At 47.1% G+C, this 24,393-nt stretch overlaps 1 protein-coding gene across 6 annotated transcripts in view; it reads right to left on the bottom strand.

The window, feature by feature from the left end:
- The window catches only part of RPS6KA2 (ribosomal protein S6 kinase A2), a 457,314-nt gene that overhangs the window by 192,273 nt on the left and 240,648 nt on the right, over positions 1–24,393 (bottom strand). Inside the window, exon 1 of one of the 6 annotated variants that reach the window (XM_064360468.1) lies at positions 18,151–18,210. The exons of the other annotated variants lie outside the window; for them this stretch is intronic. Within the exon in view, the coding sequence (XP_064216538.1) occupies positions 18,151–18,195 (45 nt within the window). The 5' untranslated portion in view covers positions 18,196–18,210. Of the gene's footprint in view, positions 1–18,150; positions 18,211–24,393 lie in introns of those variants that run through there. 6 annotated transcript variants of the gene reach the window in all.

The following is a 24,393-nucleotide window of genomic DNA, read 5'->3' as shown; positions in this document are numbered from 1 at the left end:
AGGTTTGCCCCATGAAGATAAATGAGAGTCGCCACCATCAGATGTGATTTTCTTCCTATCTAAATTCACCTGGTTTTCCTGTTCGACACACTGTCTTGGGAATTTGGAAATATCTCTTACTCCTAATGGGTTTTGGGATCCTTTAGTGCAGGAAGTGTGCCTGATTAATCTTTGAATAAGAACCTACCAGAGTACCATATCTAAAGACTGGTTGCATTAAAAAAACAGGAGAAGAAAAGGATCATTCTTTTAATATACAAGTTGCTATACTTGCCCTATTTTCAGGACTAAATAATATAGTTGCCATGTTGCATAGTTAAAGTGAAATTTCAGATGTGTAGACATCAGTGAAAGCAGCTCACTGCACAAAGTGAATAGAAATGGCGAATGGAATATGCAAGCATTCTGAAATTGGTCTTATCAAAGTCAGTAGGAAATTAAATTTTAAACTCAAAGTCATTCTTATTATGTTTTCCCTATTGAAATTCATCTTGCTTTTGCCTGTAGGCAGGGAGCAATTTATTAAAATATGCTGCATATCCAATATTTCTTAAACAAACAAACAAAATCTCTTACACTCAGCTCAAAAAGATGGTGATAGATGAAGGAAGAATTACAAGTATTAAAAAAGAAGAAAAAGAAAAAACAATTGACTACGTGGTCTATCTGGGACCCTGACTGATGATTCCGTTCAGATAGTATTTCTTGGGTACACACAGGCCACATAACATTACAGAGAGAAAATGATAAAAACCAAGCTACATTTCTCTACTTGCAAGGAAATTATATACTAGCAGATACATACAATACACAAAATGCTCTTAAATCCAAATAAATCACATTTTCATGATGCAAATACTGACAGCTTAAATCTACACAGCATTCCATTGGTTACAAAGCACTTCTACATAAAACATCTTATTTAATTTGAAAGTAAGTTAATCTAGTTAGATTAAAGAGTTGTGTCAATCACAAGTTGTCTCCAAAAGCTATTGGGAGCATAAAAAACCAAGAAGAGCTACAATAATATTGGGGAAAAAAAAAAAAAACTTCAACAAGATAAAGGTAGGAGAGTCTTGCTGTATAGCTATCACAACTTATTTTAAACTTATGGTTAATAGGACAGTGTGGTTCTGACACAGGTTAGACAAATGAAATAGAATAGAGCCAGAAATAGACTCCGTCCCCACAGGGAATCGTGCAAGCTCCGCGGTGGCCTTGCGGGTAAATGGAGAAAGAATAAACAATACAATAGAGGGTGCTCACGAAATTGGTTACCTTATTGAAAAAAACAGAAAACAAAACCAGTTCCATTCTTTAGACTATACAAAGAATGCAAGTCATTAAAGACCAAAGTGTTAAAAATAAAACTTTGAAAATTCTAGATAATAACAGATTATTTTTATGACTTCAGAGTGAGGACAGGCTTTTTAAGACACAGAAGGCATGCAATGTAAAGAAAAGGATGAATCAATTCAGCTGTATACTAATTTAAACCTTCTGTATAAAAAAGTTTAAAAGATTGGCCACAAACTTGATCGCATTTACAATGCACATAACTGACGAAGAGTTATTATACAAAATCCATAAAGAACTCTTACAAATTAACTAAAAGAGACAGAGAAAAGGAGAATAGGAACACTGTATGGATGAGGAACGCAAAAAGAAATTACAAATGCCCCAACATGCGAAGGGAGTCTGACCACGCTGGTCGTCAGGCAGTGAGTGTTCTGGCCTCACTGGGACACCATCTCACACTTAGCAGGTGGGCAACGGCTCAATGCCGGACCCCCTGCCAACAGCAAGGAGGGAGAGAATGAGCACTCACATCTACTGCTGCTGGGAATGCATCTTATATGACTACTTTGGAAGAGAATATTTACTAGAGTTGAAGGTCGTGTGCTCCATGATCCAGCAATCTCACTCCCAGGCATATATATATACCCTAGAGAACCTCCCTGCAACACCTGCCCCTACTGTGCTCACAGGACAGATGCACGAGATGGTTCACAGAAGCACCGCTCTCAGCAACAGCAGAAGGAGCAAGCATCCAGCAAAGGGCAACTGACAGAGGAGGGCCGGCACAGCCAGATGAAATACCACACAGAGCAAACATAGGAACCAAGTCCTGGCCAGCAGCACGGATACAGCTCACGAATACAATGCGGAACAAGGCGCATTAGCGTACACACGAGGTGACTCAATTTGTATGACATGTAAACTGCGAGAAACAATACAGTGTTTAGGATACACACAATAAAACAGGAAGAAATAAACAGAAGTGGTAGACGTCAAATCCAAGGCAATGGTAGCCTCGGAGTGGGAGGAAGAAGGATGAGATGGGGAGCCATAAATGGTGTTCGACTGTATCGATAACTTCTTTATTTCTTCAGCTGAAATTATGGGTGTATAGGTGTTACTTACAGCATTTTTATTCCTAAAAATGTCTAAAATACTTCATAAGAAAAACCTGAAAAGGGCTCAAGTCAATATTTCTGTTCGTTGAGTTGAGGAAGTTTTCTGCAGGCCAATGAGCTAGCCACAGTGAAAATCCGGAGAGCGAGAGGTGTTGGTCAGGGGCCCCTAGGAATCCATTCTGCTTTCACCTTCTAGATGAGTTCGTTTAAAGACGAAGAGACCTCAACATTTGGAAATGTAAACATTCTCTTAAATCCACATGTGTTCAGTGTTAAGTTCTGACATGACCTTAGTCTAAAAGGGATCTAGGCGGGAAATCAAGAACCAAACATCACAGATCCAGGGAGAGCCTTCCCTCTGCTACCTCCCTGTCTACGGTCTGCATGATGCATGCTATGGTTTCTAAGGGACAGGGAAGCTTCGCTGAGATCACTGCATCTGCTCTCAGCTTGTGCGGGCCATGGTACTTCCAAAAAAGATCACACTCCTTAGCATAATTAAACCAGAAACTCAGTGCAGCCTCGGAGTGTGTGGGGTGGGGAAGGGCTCTGGGAGGCCAAGTAGTGACTTCCTCCAGCCCAGCATCCACCAGTCACATGGGATGTGGTATGGGACATGGGATTGAAAGGCTTCATTTGGCCTCATAAATGGGATTAGCATGGGGGCAGTTACCGACCAGTCACTTGCTGAAGTGGAGGGTGCCTGGGTAAAGGGCTTTGGCGTGGAAGTGCAGGTTGCCGAGGGAGTTCTGGGAGGGAACTTGACGGGAGATGCTTCCACCTGGACCACACCTGTCACTGGGAGGGCACGGTGAATGTGGCTGGCACATGCCGGGCAATCTAAGGCTCGGGTTAGACAAAGTCACAGGCACAGGAAGGCTCCTGAACATTGCGAGGTTGTGGGAGGGAGGCCGGGGAATGGCTGTGGCCCAGGTAAATCGAGTAAATGCCCCCATACTGTTGTTTGCAATATCAAGTCAGGGAGGTTGGAGGAGCCAAAGACCCCCTTCAACACCCACCAAACGGGCAATCCAGGTTGTTTTAGGCAGAAACTGGATCGTCGCAAAGCTGACATGTTGGAAGGGGTGAGATTAGAGCTAAGAACTTCTCCAGCTCACCCTAATGTGCCCTCCTAGAAGTCAGAGGGCGGGACTATGAAACAAGAATAAAGTCCACGTCAAAGTGTTTACAAATGGAAAGAAGTGATAGTAAAATTAAGAAGAGCTCCATCCCGATTAACCCTCTGTGGAAAAGCTCCAGAGGAGGTGACTCTTCCAATGGAAAGTTTTTAACTGTGACAACACTATGCAAACTACATCTGTACCAACACGTTCCCCTGTGGGCAGCTCTGCGTGGAGAGGGGATGGAGCAAGGGATCTAGGAAGTAACTGTTTTCACATCAGCGTTTGGAGGTTTCAGGGTTTACTTGAATTGGAACATAACAGCTCACTAATAAAAAATGAGGAACGTTCTTCATTTTAAACTTTTCCCCAAAAAGCCTTGCTTATGTGGTCTATTTGGGGGTTTGGAATGAGCATGTGGAAAACTCAAAAACAAAAAAGAAAGAAAAATTCAGAAATTAATAAAGACATAAACTCCATATTTCATAATGCCCAGAGTAGTGCGTGTTTCCTGGTAACTGGGGTAAGTGAAGTTGCCTGAGCTAGGTTCCCTGGGGACAGTAAGGGAAGTTCCCGGGCAGGGTCATCCACAGCTTGGGGAGGCGGTGTCCAGCCACCTCATAGTCCATGCCTCGGGCCTTACCTGCAAGTCAGAGTTTCTAAAAGTCCTTCCGTCATGGGCTTGCTGTGAGGATTCAATATAAATATGGACAATGCTCAGAACATGGGACATCTGACATCTGGAGCAGCCAACTGTTATCAAACACTCATATTTCCACAGCAAAACAATGATCCACACTAATGGAGGGGAAGGAGGAGAAGACTTACGAACCCTCCCCATCCAATGCAACCTGCCAGGCTCTGCGTGCCAGTGCCACAGGCTCTGCCACAGCTGGCCCCTAGGGCCCTCCCCCTCCCCTCACTGCCACGTGGTGCTCTTCACTGGGAATATCCTTCCATCCCTGCAGTCAAGGTCCGACTCCCTCCTGCCTGTCCTAGAACCACCTCCAACCGGATTCTGGTGGGAGCTGCTGCAACCTGCAACCAAGTCATCTGCACGGGGGCCGTGGCCCTCAAGGGGTCTGGGTGTTGCCAGTAGATCCACGTTCGTTTTATGAATGACCTTCCTCCCCTCTAAAGCCATATTGTGTTTGAAATCTACAACATGCTCTTGATATCCAGTCTGAGAGCATTTACAGTAATTTCAAGACAATGTCTCTATCTCCTTAATTAGATTTTGAGCTCCTTAAAAGGCAACCTTTGGGTGGTCACATAGCCTAAAAGACAAATGAGACTAAATACAGGGGTGTGAATGTTCTGATGATTAAATGTGCTTATTAAGACTTAATCCAATTATATTATTGGGATTGATATCTATAAGTCTCTAGTAGACATTCCTATTTAAGTTTTAAAACATCATGTTTCCTATCTAGGCACATAAAATGCTATGTGACATTAGAACCAAAAATTAGCATGTAGAATATGATTGGCATGTGAAATGTGATGTGATATTAGAGCAAGAAATTAATGTGTAGAGTATGATTTAATGTGAAAGGGCCGTGTGAGGCAGCATTTTAAATAGAAATGCATACACACACTTCCCTTCATGCATTTAACTGCGATCTTTCAAAGGTGACATCAAAATAAAAACAGCACACAAATTTTATGGAAAAGAGCAAACCAGAAGATTGTTTTCTGTGGTGATAAGGCCTGAAATGAAAACACATAAGCAATGGTTGAGACATAAAGGCATTACGCTGCCCAGAGGGGCTGCGACCAAAATAGGGAGCTTTTTACTTTGCAGGTTGATGTGATTTAGTCTAAGGCACTAAATCAGCACCTGTTATCAGATCACTGGCCTTGGGTCCTGATTTCCTTCTGCCAGCAAAGCACCTTGATGAGTGTCTACAAGAGGGCAAAGGCAGCGCAATGCCGCCCACGGTAGGATTGAGGGGCTGCACACATTACACTCCTTGACACTTTTATTATGGCTACAGCCTGAGGATGCAGTTCCAACTACTGCCCTTACGAAAATAAAATGGTGCACACCATATAAGACTATTTAAACAGACCAGACTTCAGCCAGCTGGACCCCATTTCTTTTTAGAACCACAAGATCAGAGTGCTTGCTAGAGAGGTAAAATGATTTCCTTGGAAACACGCTCACCTGTGCACCATGAAATAACCAAAGCTGAAGAGACCCCTTGCCTTCCTTGCTCAATTACACAAGAAAAGCAAAAGCAAAAAGCACCTGGTACAGTGAATTTAATTCTGAACAAATATATCCTGAATACAACTCTGTGCCGAAAATTTGAGTATCTAAGCAGGGTTGTGTAGGTCCTTCAAAGTGACTGCAAATTACAGTGGAATGATATGGATAAGATAGAAGTTATGGCATTTTTGCTATAAACAATACCATCAAGTAAATGAAAAGACAACCCACAATGGGGAAAAGTATTTGCAAATAATATGCCTGAGAAGGAACGAGTACCTAGAATATATAAATAATTCTTATAACTCAACAATAAAAAGATAAATTGCCCCATTTTAAAAAATGGACTAGTGACCTGATTAGACATTTCTCCAAAGACATACAGCCAATAAAAACATGAAAAGATGCTCAACATCATTTGTCATTAGAGAAATGCAAATCAAAACCACAAGGTGGCACCACTTCATACCCACCAGGATAGCTGCATTTGAAAGGTGAACAATAACAAGTGTTGGGGAAAAAAAAGGATCCTAGCCAGGCACAGTGGCTCATGCCTGTAATCCCAGGACTTTGAGCCAAGGCGGGTGGATCATCTGAAGTTAGGAGTTCAAAACCAGCTTTGAGCAACATGGTGACACCCCATCTCTACTAAAAATACAAAAATTAACTGGGCATCATGGCATCTGCCTGTAATCCAAGCTACTAGAGAGACTGAGGCAGGAGAATCACTTGAACATGGGAGGCAGAGTTGCAGTCAGCCGAGATCATCGCACCATTGCACTCCAGCCTGGGTAACAAGAGGGAAACTACGTCTCAAAAAAGAAAAAAAAAAAGGACTGCTTTATCGCTGCTAGTGGGAGTGTATAATGTTGCAATCACTTCGGAAAATGGTCTAGAAGCTCCGCAAAAGCTCAAACATAGAGTTGCCATATGACCCAGCAATTCCACTCCTAGGTATAAATCCAGGAGAAATAAAAACATATGTCCACATCAAAACCTGTACAAAAATGTTCATGGCACCATTAGTCACAATAGCCAAAAAGTGGGAACAACTGAAATGTCTATCAACTTAGTAATGGATATATAAAATGTAGTATATCCATGCAGTGGAATATTACTTGGCAATAGAGTGAAATACCAGCTACAACATGAATGAGCCTTGAAAACATGAGGCTAAGTGAAAGAAACCAGCCACAAAACCCCATACTGTATGATTCCGTGTATATGAAATACCCAGAATAGGCAACTCTATGGAGACAGAAAATGGATGTAGGGCTGCGGGGGGTCGTGGAGGGGAAAAGGGGGACAGGGTTCTGTTCTGAAGTGATGAAAACATTCTAGATGTGGTAACATTGGCACAACCTTGTGAATATATTAAAAACAAGGAATTATACACTTCAAATGGGTAAACTGTTTGGTATGTGAATTAGATCTCAAAGCTATACACAGAAATAAAAACAAAAAAAAAATGTTACAACATTCAGGGTAATTTGAAGCAAAACAAATACTAAGATAGCTCTTAAGAAGGGACTTTCCTTTAGCCCAGTGTGGTGGCATGTGCCTGTGGTCCCAGCTACTCAGGAGGCTGAGGCAGGAGGATCGCCTAAGCCAGGAGGTGGAAGCAGCAAGGGGCTGTGATCGTGCCCCGGCACTCCAGCTGGAGCAAGAAGGCAAAACCCTGTCTCAGAAAAAAAGAAGAGAGAGAGAGAGACTGTCTTGGTGCCTTTTATTACAGCACACCTTGAAGAATGGAGGGGAATGCCTTCTTCCACACATCTAGCTTTCGTTCTGAGTCCATACTCAGGAACGATGTGGAATTTTTCACAAAGACTCCCAGGAGGCAATGGCTTAGTATATGATAAGCAATTTCCTCAGGATATTTGCTTCCTGGCAACAAAAGAAAATTTAGAATGCAAACAATACAGCATATTTTGAAATGGAGTCCCCGAGGAGTAGACAATGCTTCTTTTAGCCACTGTATAAAACAGGCTAGAAGTTGGATAACCTTATTTGTAGGGTGGTAACCAATATCTCTGTATCCACTGAATTCAATCCAATTTGGTGCGACAAAAATTAAAAATGCTCGACTCAAAATTCTCACATCTAACTTGACTCAACAATCCATCGGCGCATGAAAAAATAAAATTCCCATTTAAGAACTTCTAGATCATGAATTCACGATTATTTATCTCTGAGAGGGAGACAAAATCAGGAGTAAGTTTAGAGTCTCAGGGAAAGCATAACACTTTGATTACTGTTTAAATAAAAGGCATTTAAAGCACTTCTCCCTGGGTACCATTCAGACGCAGGCAACATTCAGCTCAAGTGCCTCATGGCTTTTTTCCTACGAGGCTTACAGAATGGTCCCTCACACGGTTTCTATTTCTATTCTGCTTCGAGGAAAGATTTTCTCAATCTTTTTAGGGCTGCGGCACTGGCTCATGGTGGAGAGTGAGATATTCTTTAGACGTTGGTTCAGTTTTTTCTATTTAGGCCCCAAGTCATGTTTATTCACAAATCCAAACAACCAGCAAGCTAAGGTTATCTTTTTATGTAGAATATTTATGAAAGAAAACAATGAATAAACAATTTAAGAGTGGGGATTGACTCTGAAGGGTACTTTCCAGAATATATCATAGGCTCAGCCCCAGTTCAACCCCATCTCCACTGTGGTTGGGAAAATTACCAAGCCGGAGAGACAGCAGTGGGTTCTGTTTACTTCACTCTAGGACTAAGGGATGGAAATACAGGGAGAGCCAAGTAAGGAAGCTGTGACTCACTTCCTCCCCCTGGATAAATGTCTGCACAGACTCTACACTCCTGGTTTTCAAACTGGGGTTCAATAGGACTCTAACTAAGTTCCATGGAGTGCGAGGTACTACAGAGACAAGCAGGCGCCCCCAAAGAGTGGCTCTTTCTGAATAAGACGTTTAAAAACTGGGTTCCGGGTATGAGATAAATGGCAGAACCTTGATTTAGATCTACTTTCAGGCTTATTACAGAAGGATCTGTTGGGCTGTCTGGGGTGTGACTGGATGATTCTCATTATTTCTCTATGGTTAATACTGCTATAGTTACTGTGGTGTACTGCAATGTCTGGTATTTACATCAATGACTCAGGAGCACTGAGACACTGGTATGCTGAATGATCAAAAGTTTATTTATTTATTTTGAGACAGAGTTTCGCTCTTGTTGTCCAGGCTAGAGTGCAGTGGTTACAATCTCGGCTCACTGCAACCTCCACCTCCTGGGTTCAAGCAATTCTCCTGCCTCAGCCTCCCAAGTAGCTGGGATTACAGGTGCACACCACCACGCCCGGCTAATTTTGTATTTTTAGTAGAGATAGGGTTTCTCCATGTTGATCAGGCTGGTCTTGAACTCCTGATCTCAGGTGATCCACCCGCCTCGGCCTCCCAAAGTGCTGGGATTACAGGCATGAGCCACCGTGCCCGGCCCAAAAGTTTAATTTTATTTAGAAACATTGTAGTGTCAAGTATATTTTATTAATCTGTAGTTATTCAAAAATGGGAAATTTACAAACTGGAATACTGAAATTTACAAATTGGAAAACATCTTCTATACTTATTTCAAGATTTTAAAAAATGTATCAGCTTCATTCTTGTTCTCTTTTACATATTTTTCTAATCATCCTACTCGTTTTCTCATTTTGATTTTTTTTCTCTACTCCTATCTCCTCATTAGATCTCTTGCTATTTTGTTCAACATGAGATCTTTTATGACCAAATAGCTTGCTAGAAACAGCAAAGCTTCGTGGTAAATGGCATGAGAGAGAGATGTTCTGAAAGGTTATATAAGTACGCGTGGGCATCAGCTACAGCGTAAGGCACATCATTTGATAAATGAATAAACAGCAAGTCATAAATTATTCTTTTCACTCCCGAGCAGCCTGGCAATATCATGGAAGGTAAATGCAAATGGCCTTCCGCTCCTTTCCCCCGAATAAGAAGATAATCCCACCAACATAGACCATGGTGGCAGGAAGTGGGGCAGGAAATTAATGAGAATTTCTGAATTCTGAGACGACTAGCGGCCTGTCAGCTGTAGGCAAAAGTCAAGGACACGATTCAAAGGAAAGAACTCATGATGGTTAATACAGACAACACCTATGCAATCGGGTTACACATTTCATGAGGCCAAACACTTAAATATGCATTGAGCATTGAAATGTGTTTCTGCGGATGACCATGGAGGCCTCAGTGCTCTACTCAGACACGTTTATCCTCCTTGCAGCTAGTGCATGTGTGAAACTCTGAATTTGCAGCTTTTCCTTAGGAGGAAGATGGCATGCACCCCTGGGTCGTCTAGCAAAGCTATAACACACTGTGGCTCCTGCAGGTCGGTAGTTCCCGCAGGTCGGTGACTCCCGTAGGTCCGTGGCTCCCGCAGGTCCATGGCTTCTGCAGGTCCGTGGCTCCCGCAGGTTGGTGGCTCCCGCAGATCGGTGGCTCTCGCAGGTCCGTGGCTCCTGTAGGTCCGTGGCTCCCGCAGGTCGGTGGCTCCCGCAGGTCCGTGGCTCCTGCAGGTCCGTGGCTCCTGCAGGTTGGTGGCTCCCGTAGGTCCGTGGCTCCCGCAGGTCAGTGGCTCCCGCAGGTCAGTGGCTCCCGCAGGTCTGTGGCTTCTGCAGGTCTGTGGCTCCCCCATGGGCTTGTAACAAGGCACTCTTCCTCTCGCCCTCCGCGACAGGCCAGGGCAAAGAAAGCAGGACTGAGGCGCTCTGTGCTGGGGCCTTGCTGCCTGACTGCCTCCACTAATCCTACTCACCTCACTCAGGTCAGACACCGCTTTGCAGAGCCCGTGGGCTGTGCTCGGTCTGCCGTGCTGCCTGGGCGGCCGTTGCTACCCATGCTTGGATAGGAAAACGCTGAGCTAAGGTAGCAGGACTTTACAGTTGGGAAGCTCGTCTCCTCCTACACTCGGATCTGTTTTCCCAAGTGGCCACTGCCAAGTTCACTCCACACCAGCCTCTCCCTCTCCATGCCCTTGGCCACCGGTCCTCCTCCCGCTGGCTCCGTGCCCCACATCCCACCTGTTTCTTGACCCATTCTCCACCCCTCCCCTTCTCTTGTCTTCCTTCTTCCTGTCTCTTCTCTCCTCTCTCCTCCTGCCCCTTAATTATTATTTAAAAAGACAAATGCTTGAGCAGTGCTTCCCAGGCCTCCCAGAGAGAGCTGAGCCTGAGGAACCGGAGCTATCCATTCGGATGGACTTTCCAGGGCATTTCCCTGCGTTTCAAGTACTTAGTAAAAAGCATGTGTCTGAATTTTCTAAGTTGGAGGGGAAGTTTGATTTAGAGATCAGAAAAAATTCCAGCCCTGAAACATGCCTGCTTTTACCTGGAATCCTTCACTTCCAGTGGTATCTGCGGTTTGATATGAAAGCTCCGACGCTACGTTTAATAGACCTGCTGATTCATAGCGCAGCTGTCGCCACCATTCTGGCGGCCGGGGTGCAAGAGCTAGGAGCAGGGCTGCTGAAAGTTATTAAGACTTCAGTGTAGCAAACAGACTGCAGTATAACGAGAAACATGGAGATTTTTCAAAGCGATTTTGTCTACTGCTGACATTTGCAAAGCGAGTCGCTGAAGGAGTCTCAGGTTGCTCCTTACAGAGGAGAGCTCTGACCTGCCTCACTAACCCACACCCTGAGCTACCACACCCGCCTCAGGGTCACACTTCTTCCTAAAAGGTAGCTGAGGCTGAAGATCTAGGAGTCCTCTTTGATTTTTCTTGCACGGATGCTGGGTCCAGGCCATCCGCAAGGCCTGTCCATCCTGGTGTCAGATGGCAGCTCTGAGAGCTTGCTAGCTCAGCTTATTCTCTGCCACCCTGCAATCTAATTGCCATACACCACCCAAAGCATCTTTTTAAATTGAGATCTGATCCCATCACTCAGTTGCGTGAGATCATCAGGGCTTTCCACAGCCTTCAGGACACAGTCAGACTCCTCCCCGAGACCTCGAGAGCTTTGGGCTCTCACAGCCCACCCCACTCCTCCCCCTCTTTCTGGAGACACTGACTTCTGGCAGGTACCTGATGAGGCCAAAGCCTAGCTAGCTTGGGAACCAGGCCTAAGCCACATGTCCCTCAGAAGCTCTGCCCCACACCTCCTGGGGCCAATCATGTCTTTCATCCAGCCCTGCGGAGATGCTTCCCTGGAATGGCCTCTCGAACACTGTCCTCTGTCACTCCCGGCTCCTGTTCACACCATACGATGTTTGTATATTTGAGATCAGCACATTTTTCTACATAGACTTGATTTGTAGACAGATCTAGAAGCAGCCAAGCTCCCTGTGCCTGTAGGAGGCTGGACACCAGGCCCTGGCATGCCACTTGGACGTCTAGTGAATGGATGTGGCATTATCGTAACACCTCGAGCCCCATTCCCACAAGGACACTGGGACACAGCTGTGCGCCCGGCCAGCTTCCTGCATGGCCCCGAGTGCAGGTGTTCACCTTCTGTGAGCAGGCCCTGCGCTGCCCTGGCTTCCGCCCGTGTCACTCCCACACTGGGGCCACACCCTGCGTGCATCCTGTCTGCCACCTCTAATACAACACGGAACCTTCCTCAAAGCTGAACTGATGAGAGTATTCACTGTGTCTTGTTGCTGTGACAAATTCCACAAACTGAGCAGTTTGAAACACAGTTTTTCCCTCCCAGGGCTGGAGGTCTGAAGTCTGGGATCCATTTTGCTGGTGTGGGCAAGGCCGGTCCCTCCGGTGACTCCATGGCCAGCCCTGGGGGGCGCCTGCGTTCCTTGCTCCTGACCCCTTGCTACACCCCTGTAACCTCTGCCTCCCTCGTCACACCCCTTTCCACTACTGCAGTCAGACCTCCTCTGCCTCCTGTTAGGAGGACTCTTGTGATTACAGTTAGGGCCCCCCCAGATCAGCCAGGAACATCTCTCCACCTCCAGATGACCCCCAGATCAGCCAGAAACATCTCCCCACCTCCAGATACCCTCCCAGATCAGCCAGGAACATCTCTCCATCTCCAGATACCCCCCAGATCAGCCAGGAACATCTCCCCACCTCCAGATACCCCCCCAGATCAGCCAGGAACATCTCCCCACCTCCAGATGCCCCCCGAGATCAGCCAGAAACATCTCCCCACCGCCAGATGCCCCCCCAGATCAGCCAGGAACACTCCCCACCTCCAGATACTCCCCCAGGTCAGCCAGGAACATCTCCCCACCTCCAGATCCCCCCAGATCTGCCAGGAACATCTCCCCACCTCTAGATCCCCCCCAGATCTGCCAGGAACATCTCTCCACCTCCAGATACCCCCCCAGATCAGCCAGGAACATCTCTCCATCTCCAGATACCCCCCAGATCAGCCAGGAACATCTCCCCACCTCCAGATACCCCCCCAGATCAGCCAGGAACATCTCCCCACCTCCAGATGCCCCCCGAGATCAGCCAGAAACATCTCCCCACCGCCAGATGCCCCCCCAGATCAGCCAGGAACACTCCCCACCTCCAGATACCCCCCCAGGTCAGCCAGGAACATCTCCCCACCTCCAGATCCCCCCAGATCTGCCAGGAACATCTCCCCACCTCTAGATCCCCCCCAGATCTGCCAGGAACATCTCTCCACCTCCAGATACCCCCCCAGATCAGCCAGGAACATCTCTCCATCTCCAGATACCCCCCAGATCAGCCAGGAACATCTCCCCACCTCCAGATACCCCCCCAGATCAGCCAGGAACATCTCCCCACCTCCAGATACCCCCCCAGATCAGCCAGGAACATCTCCCCACCTCCAGATGCCCCCCGAGATCAGCCAGAAACATCTCCCCACCGCCAGATGCCCCCCCAGATCAGCCAGGAACACTCCCCACCTCCAGATACCCCCCCAGGTCAGCCAGGAACATCTCCCCACCTCCAGATCCCCCCAGATCTGCCAGGAACATCTCCCCACCTCTAGATCCCCCCCAGATCTGCCAGGAACATCTCTCCACCTCCAGATACCCCCCCAGATCAGCCAGGAACATCTCCCCACCTCCAGATCCCCCCCCAGATCAGCCAGGAACATCTCTCCACCTCCAGATACCCCCCCAGATCAGCCAGGAACATCTCCACACCTCCAGTGCCCCCCCAGATCAGCCAGGAACATCTCCACACCTCCAGGCACCCCCCAGATCAGCCAGGAACATCACCCCACCTCCAGATGCCCCCCCAGATCAGCCAGGAACATCTCCCCACCTCCAGGCCCCCCCAGATCAGCCAGGAACATCTCCACACCTCCAGATGCCCCCCAGATCAGCCAGGAACATCTCCCCACCTCCAGGTCCCCCCAGATCTGCCAGGAACATCTCCCCACCTGCAGATGCCCCCCAGATCCAACAGGAACATCTCCCCAACTCCAGATCCCCCCAGATCCACCAGGAACATCTCCCCACCTCCAGATCCCCCCAGATCTGCCAGGAACATCTCCCCACCTCTAGATCCCCCCCAGATCTGCCAGGAACATCTCCCCACCTCCAAATCCCCCCCAGATCCACCAGGAACATCTCCCCACCTCCAAATCCCCCCCCCAGATCCACCAGGAACATCACCCCACCTCCAGGTCCTTAACTTGATCGCACCTACAAAGTCCATTTTGCCACATACGGGAACAGTTCCAGGTTCCAGGCTTAGGCTGTGGCTTTGCCAAAGACCTGTTATCAAGCCTTCCACACCCACCAAGGAAACCAGGGGCCCACACCTGAGCATCTGCGTGGGGGCTGAGCGAGGGGTTCTGCCGGATGAAGCCCTGTGGCCCAGGCCCCGACTAGCTCTACTTTATTTCCTGCCATTGAGATCCCAGCAGGATGCGGCCACATTGTTCATTAGCGCCTTTTTTCAAACTTCAGTTCTAAGAATTAACGTTCCCTCTCAGCTGACTCATCTGACTGGGAAACGGGCAGAGATGTTCCTCTGGGGGCTGAGCCTTGCGGCTCCCGCCCTGCACATCAAAAAGAACATCAGGTGTCACACCCCCAGGCTGGCCTTCCAGCCGCTGTGGACCCCTTAGGCACAGTATTTTGGTCATAGGTCACACAAGTAAAAAGGAAACGTGGAGGAAGAAGAATTGGAATAAAGGGAGGAGTAAGGAAAGCGTGTTAAGATTTCGGAAGATATCAGAGGGCATGCCTTTTTCTTTTTAATGAAGAGCAGCAGTGGACAAGGGCCGGGCTAAGCTGCCCAGTCACATCAGAAAGACCTGCCGATCGCCTGGGGCCTCCGAGATGCCCGGCCTGTCCCGCTTGAAATGCAAACCCACGGCACACAGGCCGACGGCGCCCACGCACCATGTGCCCGCTCCGCTTGCACCAGGCAGGAGACAGTAAAAGCAAGGGCTGGGTGCAGGCTCTGGAATGAGGTACTAAGGTTTCCGGGACCTCTCTCCCCCTCCCTGCTCTGGCCTGTCCCAGGCCATCCCTGAGACCCACCAAAGTGCCCCGAGGCGAGTCTCAAGTATCAGAGAGGGAGAGCACACACCCCCGGACCAGCGCTCAGTCCCCTGCGTCGCCTGCAGGGGCTAGACACAGCTGAGGACTTGCCCACTCAGCGCAGAACTCCACCCGCTCTGTGCCCTTTGTGAGCGAGTGGATGGATCTGCTGCGTTTGGGAGGTGGCTCCCGGCACACATGGACCTCAGTGTAGTCATTCTCATTCCCTGCCATTCAGCCTACACGACGATGCTTTCTAGACGGCCAACCCTGTGACAGCGGTCCCCGTGCCAGGCCTCTTGAGTCTCTTGTGGTACCCTGCCACCCATTGTGTGTGGGACGCGGGGAGGCAGCCTCGGTGGGGAGAAGGTGACAGTCGAGCCACACCCTAGCTGACCTTCCTGCCGCCTGAGAGCCCCCAACACCCTGCACGGAGTTTCACTGACTCCGGGTCAGACCCTGTAAGGCAGGCGTTATGCTAATTTTACAGAGAAGAAAACTGAGCCTCAAGAAGGTCCCACTGGTGACCTTGCCATATGAGTGCCATGTAGCAGAGCCAAGATTCACATCATGGGGGTTACTCCAAACCCCCACCCCGACACAGGGATCACAGGCGACGGTTCCCCTCATCGACTGTGGGAGAAATCACCAGCACCACAAATGGAGCCCGCCCCGCCCACCAGCACCAGCACCAGCACCAGCGCTCACGCCTGCCCGAGGCCATTCAGCTAAGTCACTCCTGCCCAGCAACACGTGTCCAGGTTCATGGCGCAGCTGTGAACAGTCCGGCAGGTGCATGGCACGCCTTCTACAGTCTAGGGATAGCCAGGCTTGAGAGAGGAAGACAAACATGCAGACCCCCGGCCCCGACTCCAGGAAACAGCTCCAAAGGCTCTGGGCTGCAGGTCCAGCCTTCCCCTCCTCCCTCCGCCAGGCCAGGGCCCAGGCCCACAGCTTCCAAGCTGCATGCGGGGGTCCGGTCAGCCTGGAGCAGGGCCTGATGGCCACATGTGATGTGGTGGGACTTCTGCCCCAGAGACCTGGGCTCACACAGGGCGGCGAGCCTGCTGTGGTGCTCATGGTGGGGGCCTGGCAGGAGCCAGAGCACTGACTTAGCCCAGAGCCACTGAGGTCCCTGACAGCAGGTGCCTGACACTTCAATCTAAGGTGCGCCAAGGCACCTAACACCCAAGAGGAAGAGGAACAAATGAACGTGGGAGAAAGAAATGAGCCCAGAAGGCTTACGGGTGCAGGCACAGGAGAGCCCTTGACACAGCCTGGCTCGCCCTGAGAGAAGGTGCCAGCGCCCATGCCATCGCTCCATCATGGGCCGAAGGCGGTCACGGACGGGAACACCGCAAAGTCACTCATCACAGAAACTCAGCTCCAGGAGTCAGAGACTAGAAATCTCTATCAGCCATGTCACAAAGGCCATCTTCCTAGAATAAGACCTATTCTTCTAGAAGCATCAGCTTTTAAAACAAAAATCCTGATTGACTTTTCCTGTTTCTCTATTTCTTAAAAATTACAGCATTAATACATGTGGAAATCTGTGCATTTTAAAAAATGTTGATAGTTTCTCAATCTTTTAAGATATTTTGTTGCTTTAAAATTTTTTTAAGTAATCAAAGTAGTTTGGAGATTTTTTCCCCAAAATTTTTATTGCAAGATAATGCTACATCAGCTATATCGTGAGCCTAGATTAGACGTTTTTTCTATAGAAAAATTTTCAATGCCAAACAGTAGTCAGTCTGTAAAAGGCCCAGTGCCAGCACCACCTCATGCTGCCACGTGGTCCTCTTGTGGCTTCTGAGTAATCTGACTTTTGCGATGGTTTCAATGACCTCCTCCTCCACTGGTCTCAGGTAAGCACCACTTTCTGTCTGCATCTTAACCCTTTACACCCAAGTCCTACTGAAAGTTTTTAGGCACGTAGTGAATAGTCAGTCCATGACTTATTCCTAAGATAAAATGTCCTAAATGGCATCTGAGGACTTTGCACACATTAACCCAGAAGCTGTGCATTACACGGAGAATGGCCACGCGTGGCTCAAGCGCAACGGTCCCACAAAGCCACAGCTGTCCATGGCCACTGAGCAAACAGAGTCCAGCCTGCAGCATCAGCCTGTGGCACCTTCCTTCCACATGAGCTTCGCCAGCATTTTTAGCACCATAGGCCACAAATCAGCCTGAGTTTTTCTGTAAATTCACAAACAGCAAAGAAGTATTGTGGGGTCCAAGCTGACGACACCATCAGGGAGAACGAGTGCGCTCTGCCCCGACGGCTGAGAGAATGTGCAGCTCTGCACACCCAGAGCCTGGCCATGCAGGGGACGTGTGATTCAGGACACTCCTTAAAACTCCAGAATGTTACCACCAAGGGAGACCGAGCCACATCAAAGGGAAGAAACTGTCAAGGTGTGTCCTCTCTTCTGTGATCTGAACACGAACCACCACCTCTAAACTAGGACTCAGATGTAGTGAGCTCTGCTACACCCACAGCCACAGAGCGACGGACTCTTCTCTTCCCAACTCCTGTCCAGATCCAAGTGTCCCTGGGCTAGAGTCTCCCAAAGAGACAGCCCTGAATCCAACCGCGGAGGAGGGCAGAGCCAGGCAAAGCAGGAAGTCTGGTGTGGAAGAGTGTGGGTGGGGCCTGAGAATGGATTGAGGGGCAAAGAGTCTTGGGAAGGGAAGATCCCTAGGGTAGAAAGGCGACCTGGAGTGAGCAGAGGTGAGACCAAGGAAAAGAGTGACCGTCACTAGAAGATCAGGCTCACGGGGGTGAGAGGCTCTGTGTTTGGCTCACCCTGGCTGAGTGGGAGGTGGAGACAGGAAGATGAAAACACGGGCACTACTCTGTAACTCTCATGGCAATTCGGGCAAACGTCCATCACGTCTGTTATCTCCAAGCTCTGGGAGGGTAGGGTGGGCGTTTCAGACATTCACCTCTTCTGCTGTCGCATGCACACAGAGCGACTGTGGCCAGCTCATGTTAGCAGTTCACGCTCCCTTCCCTACATCAGTTGCTGGAGTTCTACTGTCATCAGCCTCGACACTGCAGTGCAACGCGCTGAAGAAGACGTCAGGACAGAGGTCTAGACGCTCACAACCCTGAGAGACACACTGGACGCTGTGCACACAAGCCCTGTGCGTAGGGACTCTGACAGATGCCATCAGATAGAAAGCGTTTCCTCTTTTCTGTTGGGTTGTACTCTACGAGGACGTGACTGAGTCACACGTCATAATCCATGTATTCTCTTTGCTGAGATCTAGAAATAAGAGACAGACCCAACCTCGTGCTGTGTCTCGGGTTCTCTGGAATGAAGGCAGTCAGCTACAGTCACCACTCGGATTCCCGCAGCCGGTCTGTTCTGTCCCTAAAGTGATGACAAACCAGGAATTCAAGAAGTCAAAGGTGTTCTAAAAATAATGCTCTTTTAAAAGTTGTTTTGTTTGTCTGTGTTTCTTTCCTTTGCTATGTTCAAAGTCAATCAGTCAACAAAGTTGCTTTAGCAAGTTACAGGCGAGAGGCTTTCCCGAGGCACCTTTGCAAGCATAGTGTAGAACGCACCGGTCTCTCTGGGGCTTCACCCTGCGACAGGGAGCCCAGGGCCCCTGGTGCTTGCGGGAGCTGATGGCCATGTGGCCTGTGAGTCTTGGGGCTCCTGGAGGGCCTGTAGAACCCCTGGGGCTTCCTGCCTCGTCCCAGTCTTGCCCAACTCCCAGCTTCTCTCACACAGAGGCCTTTCAAAGGCATCTTCTCTACTGCTCTAGTGTTTTACCCAAAGTTCAGAACAAGAGGCTTCTTTGGTTTTTCATCCTTAGAAAGAGATTCTCACACGATATTTTGGATGTAAGACTATATTTGGAAGCTCATATGATATCCGACCCTAGTTCTAGAGAAGTTGCAGTTACCCTGGGCTAACAGCATTCAAATTGGGACCTGTGTGAGCTTCTTAAGTAGTCGCTGGAGCATTTCTACCATAACTGTTCCAAAATAAAGTCATTCAAAGTAAAATCCTTTGGCCCGCTCCTCTTATAAATTCGGCCTCACAGTTTAATGGGTAAAAGCTGCAAGCCCACAGGCCACTGGCAGGATGTGTGGCCAAGATGCCTTGGTGCAAAGAATGTTACAGCGCACTTTGAGCACAGAGAATGCTTTCCACAGCGGGCCCCGGGCTTGCATTTTGGCTAATGTCCATCTGAAAATTCAGACCGTGAAAATACAGCATACGAATCATTCCACAGGTATGAGGCCTGTTTTTCTTATTGTCAGTCTCATCCAAGCCTTTCTTTTCTTTGGCAACAGGAGGAAATACACGGCTAATACCTAAGTACTAATCTGCAATTCATTTTTTTTTTTTAAATCTTGCTTATTTCATATAGAAGACAGAATAATGGAACGAAGAAACAATTCTTTTCTCTAAAAAGCTGGAGAATTTCTACCAATGTCTCTCCCTTCTCCCAACGGTCCCCACTCAGCCATTCCTCGTGGGCTGACACCAGAAACAGCGTGGAAAACAAGTCTGTTTTCCAAGAGGGCTATTCCCACGAATTGTGTTTAAAATGACAGTATCAAAGATTAAACCATCATTGTATGTAAACTTAACATAGCTATAAGCTAGGAAAAGCTATTTTCATGGTGATAATACTAATTTGAAACAGATGCGTACTCAAAGGACCAAGGAAGGAGGCTGGCAGGAGAGAAAAAACACTTTCCCCCCATAATGTGGCACAAGCACCTTTACAGAAACGGTGTAACCAAAGTGAGCTTTGTGCAACACCACAGATGCCAAGTGCAAGCTCTTTCCTGACAAGGCACATTTCACTGCTGAAGCATTTACTATCTTGAAGATAACCCTTATTACAGGGCTACCCCTATCTTGTAGCTGGGGAGACAGGTTCTCAAAAGGATTCAGCGGTTTGACAAGGCAGACAGCAAGGACATGGGGCAGTGTGAGGTGGCAGGGAGAGGGGGCAGCCGGCAAGATCAGGCACATCCCATGGAGGAGACTGGCACCACGCAGGGGCGAGGGGAACAGGATGCCACCTGCTCCGTGCCTGCAGATTCCTCCCTCCACTGCACGAGGCCAGGGCAAACCAGCCAGCCTGGGAGCTTTGCACACCGAGGCTCATCGAGGAGGCTGACTAGGGAGCACTCGCGGACTGGAATCAGGTACAGGTCTCAGATCAGCCGCGGTCTTGGGAACACCCTCTAACTCATCTCCAGGAATATATGCAAATAACTGCATAACATATGCAAATGACTGCATAACAACAGGTACACATCTTGGCTGGCCTGAAGCACTGCTTCTGGCTTGCTTGGCAATAAATCCTAGGTGTGTGGTGTGTCACATTTGTCTCCCACGCCCTGATGTGTAGGTGCCTCCGGCTTCCTTATAGCGGCACCATTATTTTCCCCGAGCTAAGCAGTCAGCAGGCAAGGCTTCTCACGCAGCTGCAAGTCAGATGTGATTCACAGTATTTCGGAGAGGAATATATTTGTGTCTGATCCGTTTACTTGATTAAATCACACTGTAGCTTAACAGCCTATTTGTTGATAATTTTTACTTATTTGAGTTCAACGTAATGGCTTTTACTAGTGAAAATATATCAGCAAACATAGAATGCTGAGAAAATGCAACACAACCTAATTCAGTGTAATCAGAAATAAGAGCAGAGCATTCTAGAGAATGTGGCTAGTCTTTGACCAGCTCAGCTTATTTAACAAGCACAGATCCTTGGAGCAAAACAGGTAGAGTATTTCTGGCTAAACTACTGGTTACTACTAACTCCATGTCATACAAAATCAACTCATCCTGGCCCCCCACATCAAAGGAGCACTCTCTCCTGGCAGCTTCCTGAAAGTCTCCACTGTGGCACACATCTCTGGTTGGCCTGAATGTTGCCTTCATCCTGAAGCTACAGCCCCAAAGCCTCTCTCCTCCCTTTCCCCTTCACGGCCAGTAGCCCTGGAAGGTGCCTCAGAGAGTTCACACTCCTCCCACCCACTATGAATTTGCCACTTCTAAGAAACTATTCACTCCACATGTGAGAAACAGAATGAAATCCCAGGTAAATGGGAAGTCGGAGGATGTGAAGAGATGGTCCCATTTTTATTCAGTGTGCTTCTATTTCATTCTTCTACTTGTGAAGGCATGAAAAACAGTCTGAATAGTCTTTGCTGTGCTGGGTGTGTGGTCAAAGATAGCACATGGGCTTATGGAAAGGGATGGGCAAAGCAAAAGGGGCAAAATCTCACTACATTTAGTTGTCTTTTCACAGTTTAAAAAAGCAACAATACTCGGGGAGTTTTCTGAAATGTAGAGAGAGAAAGTAGATAATGAAATTCCAGACATAAGGCATGTCACAGAAACTGTGACCACAAATAAGGAATTAAGCTTAACGTCTTTAAAATAGAATGATGTATGTAAATGAGCAAGAAGATGAACAAATTCAGTATTCACTAATATGGGCTATTTATTGTGGTCCTCTTTCTTTCTTTCTTTTTTTTTTTTTGGCTGTCAGAAAATCTAATAAAATTAGGATAAACAAAATATTGAGAGTACCTGAAAATTATCTTAATTACAAATGGATTTCTTGGAAACCACCCAGACCTAGAAGAGCTCACCTCACAAGCACCAAAACAAGCCTTGATGGTAAACTTTACAGGAAGCTTTCCTTTTATACACGACTGGAACCAATATTGTTTCCAATGCTTGCTAAGAGTCCCTTCACATTTCCTTTATTAGGATACCATGTTTTCCTTAAAAGGAATGAGCAATTAAAATATCTTTATATGTACACACAGATAAATTCTGATGATCTGCGACCACGAGAAATAGGAATAAGTTGGCAACTGATCTAATTAGACCATTTAAATCCAAAGTTGCCAATAATTTCACAGCACTTACACCCTAACAGCAAGCTTCTTTTGACTCGTTTGCATCTATTGCTAGACATTAAGCTCACTGAGGGCAGGGATCCTATTTTTATCCCAGTTGCTTAACACAATGCACACGGTATGTGCTAAAATCTGAGCAAATAGAGACATAAAATGAAATTCTCCCATCCATTCAGCAGTTCATCACTAGCAATATCCCAGGCAAATCCCCACATTTTGTCTTCCTCATTCACTCCCCACTGTCTTTCAGGAGAAACTCCAGTTACAGCTGAAATAGCTCAAATAATAGTTTACCAAAGAGAATCCTCTGGCTTTGGTAACTCCACACTAATAACTGTTCGCTAATGAAATGACTTTGCATATTGACACCTTTAGCAAATTGGTTCAAGTATTACCTTGAGTTAACAATATCACTTTTAATTCATTTAAAATCTACATTCCCTTTTGGAATAAATATAAGCAAAGCTTTGGAGCTTGCACAGCCCATCTTTTGAGGCTCTACTGGTGTGTGGGAAGGGTGAGTGGGGAGAAGATTCCTTTCAGCTCAGTGGACCTATGGTTCGGCTAAGTTAGGATGCTGCAGATGGTGCATTTCCTTGCTCTCAAAGCCACCTTAACTTAGTGGCAACTGGCATGGGTAACGTATTTAGATAAGTGCACTGACTTACAGGACTGACACTGAGAGGGTTTCCTATCCCAGCCGGATGATGGGAACTCCAGCTTAGCAAATGGACCAGTGCCCTACTTTCTCATCTATGAAATGGACTGTCGGACGAGACGCAGGTTACTCTGCCCAGGAATGTGTCCTGGTTCTTAGGCAATACTGCCAATGGCCTGAAAGCAAAGCTGTCTTGGGGGTGAGGGTCTTGTGGGCACTGAGACCTGACACCTTCCTTTCTGGGGCACACCCATGAAAGTCTATGCAAGATACCCAGTTTTCCTTTAGAAACTCCCAAAGTTATAGCTGCCAAAGTTAATGACTTGGCCTACTCACTTGATTCTATGCTGATAGAGGACAAAATATTTCAGTGAATTTCATTTTAATCTGTAATTCATAAACTGTTTCCAAATATGATTAAGTAACCTGGCTTCTCTGTCACTTAGGGCTTAGCAAATGTTGGGTTATAGATGTAAAATTTATTTTAAAATCAAGTATGTTCAGAGAACTTTTGCCAAGCATAAATGTAAAAGAGAGGGAAAAAAAAAGAAGGGACTTTAGAAATTTCTTACTATTTAAAAAAAACATAAATAAATAAAATCAAGTATGAAAATATTAGGACTGAGTCTCTCTCTGAAAGCCTTTTAAATGAAGATATTGTTTTCAACTTAAAGTAACTACGTTAATTTCCTGTTTATGTCACGAGACTTTGAATTTCAAATAACAAAATTTTTCAAAGTCTCTGTATATTTCAAAATATAAATTTCACAGAAACACTTTAAAAATGTTTCCTAATATAAAACAAGTTATCTTTCTCATTCATCCAAACAGAGGAAATACACATCTGTGTTCAGTACTTTGTGTCCTGTTTCTCACTGACAGACCTCCCCTGCTCAGTTTTACATTTTTTCATGAGTGCTTCTTGGCCTATAACCAGCTGTGAACACACAAACGAACAGGCAGCCTTCTCAAGTATGGGTAGGGAGCTGGGGAGTAACTTACTGGACTGGGGCACAAAGTCAGCTGTTTGTGAGACTCCTCACTGGGTGGAAGTGCCCTGAGGCCAGGACTTCTATGTCCTGTGTCTTTCTGGATGCAGAACTCAGAAAAAGACCAGCCCAGACCAGGTCCTCCATATACACTTGCAGAATGAATTCCTTGGAAAGATTTTAACAAGACTTTCAATCTCTCAGGGTCTTTTTCCCCTTAGCAATAGAATGAGGATAGTAACATATGCGACTCCGATTTTTACAAGCATCAAATAATAGAAAGCTGGGGGATGCATTTGTAAAGAAGAGAGCATCGTATTAGCACTAGCCATCTTAATGAGACCTCCAGCACCTAGTTCGGGACCTGGCACATAGGACACACTAATTGATTATCTATTAGACTACATTTATTTTCAGCCCATTTGACCTCCTGCATCGCTGATGGCTTATGTATGACTTCTAGAAACTGTGTTTGTACATCAAAGAAACTTCGTTTCTATTCCCATCCCCACCTTGTTTCCCACTGTCTTCTTTTTGGGGGCACTTCCGCAGCCCGGTCCTCCTAGCTGCTAACACCAGAGATGTGTGTATCCTACAGGCAGATTCCTCAGCTCCCACTGGTCAGCCAGTGTCTAGAG

The sequence above is a fragment of the Aotus nancymaae genome, unplaced genomic scaffold (assembly GCF_030222135.1).
Source record: "Aotus nancymaae isolate 86718 unplaced genomic scaffold, 86718_ANA_hifiasm-v0.15.2.pri h1tg000040l, whole genome shotgun sequence".
Classification (NCBI taxonomy): Eukaryota; Metazoa; Chordata; class Mammalia; order Primates; family Aotidae; genus Aotus; species Aotus nancymaae.
This window is presented reverse-complemented; position numbering and strand designations above follow the sequence as displayed.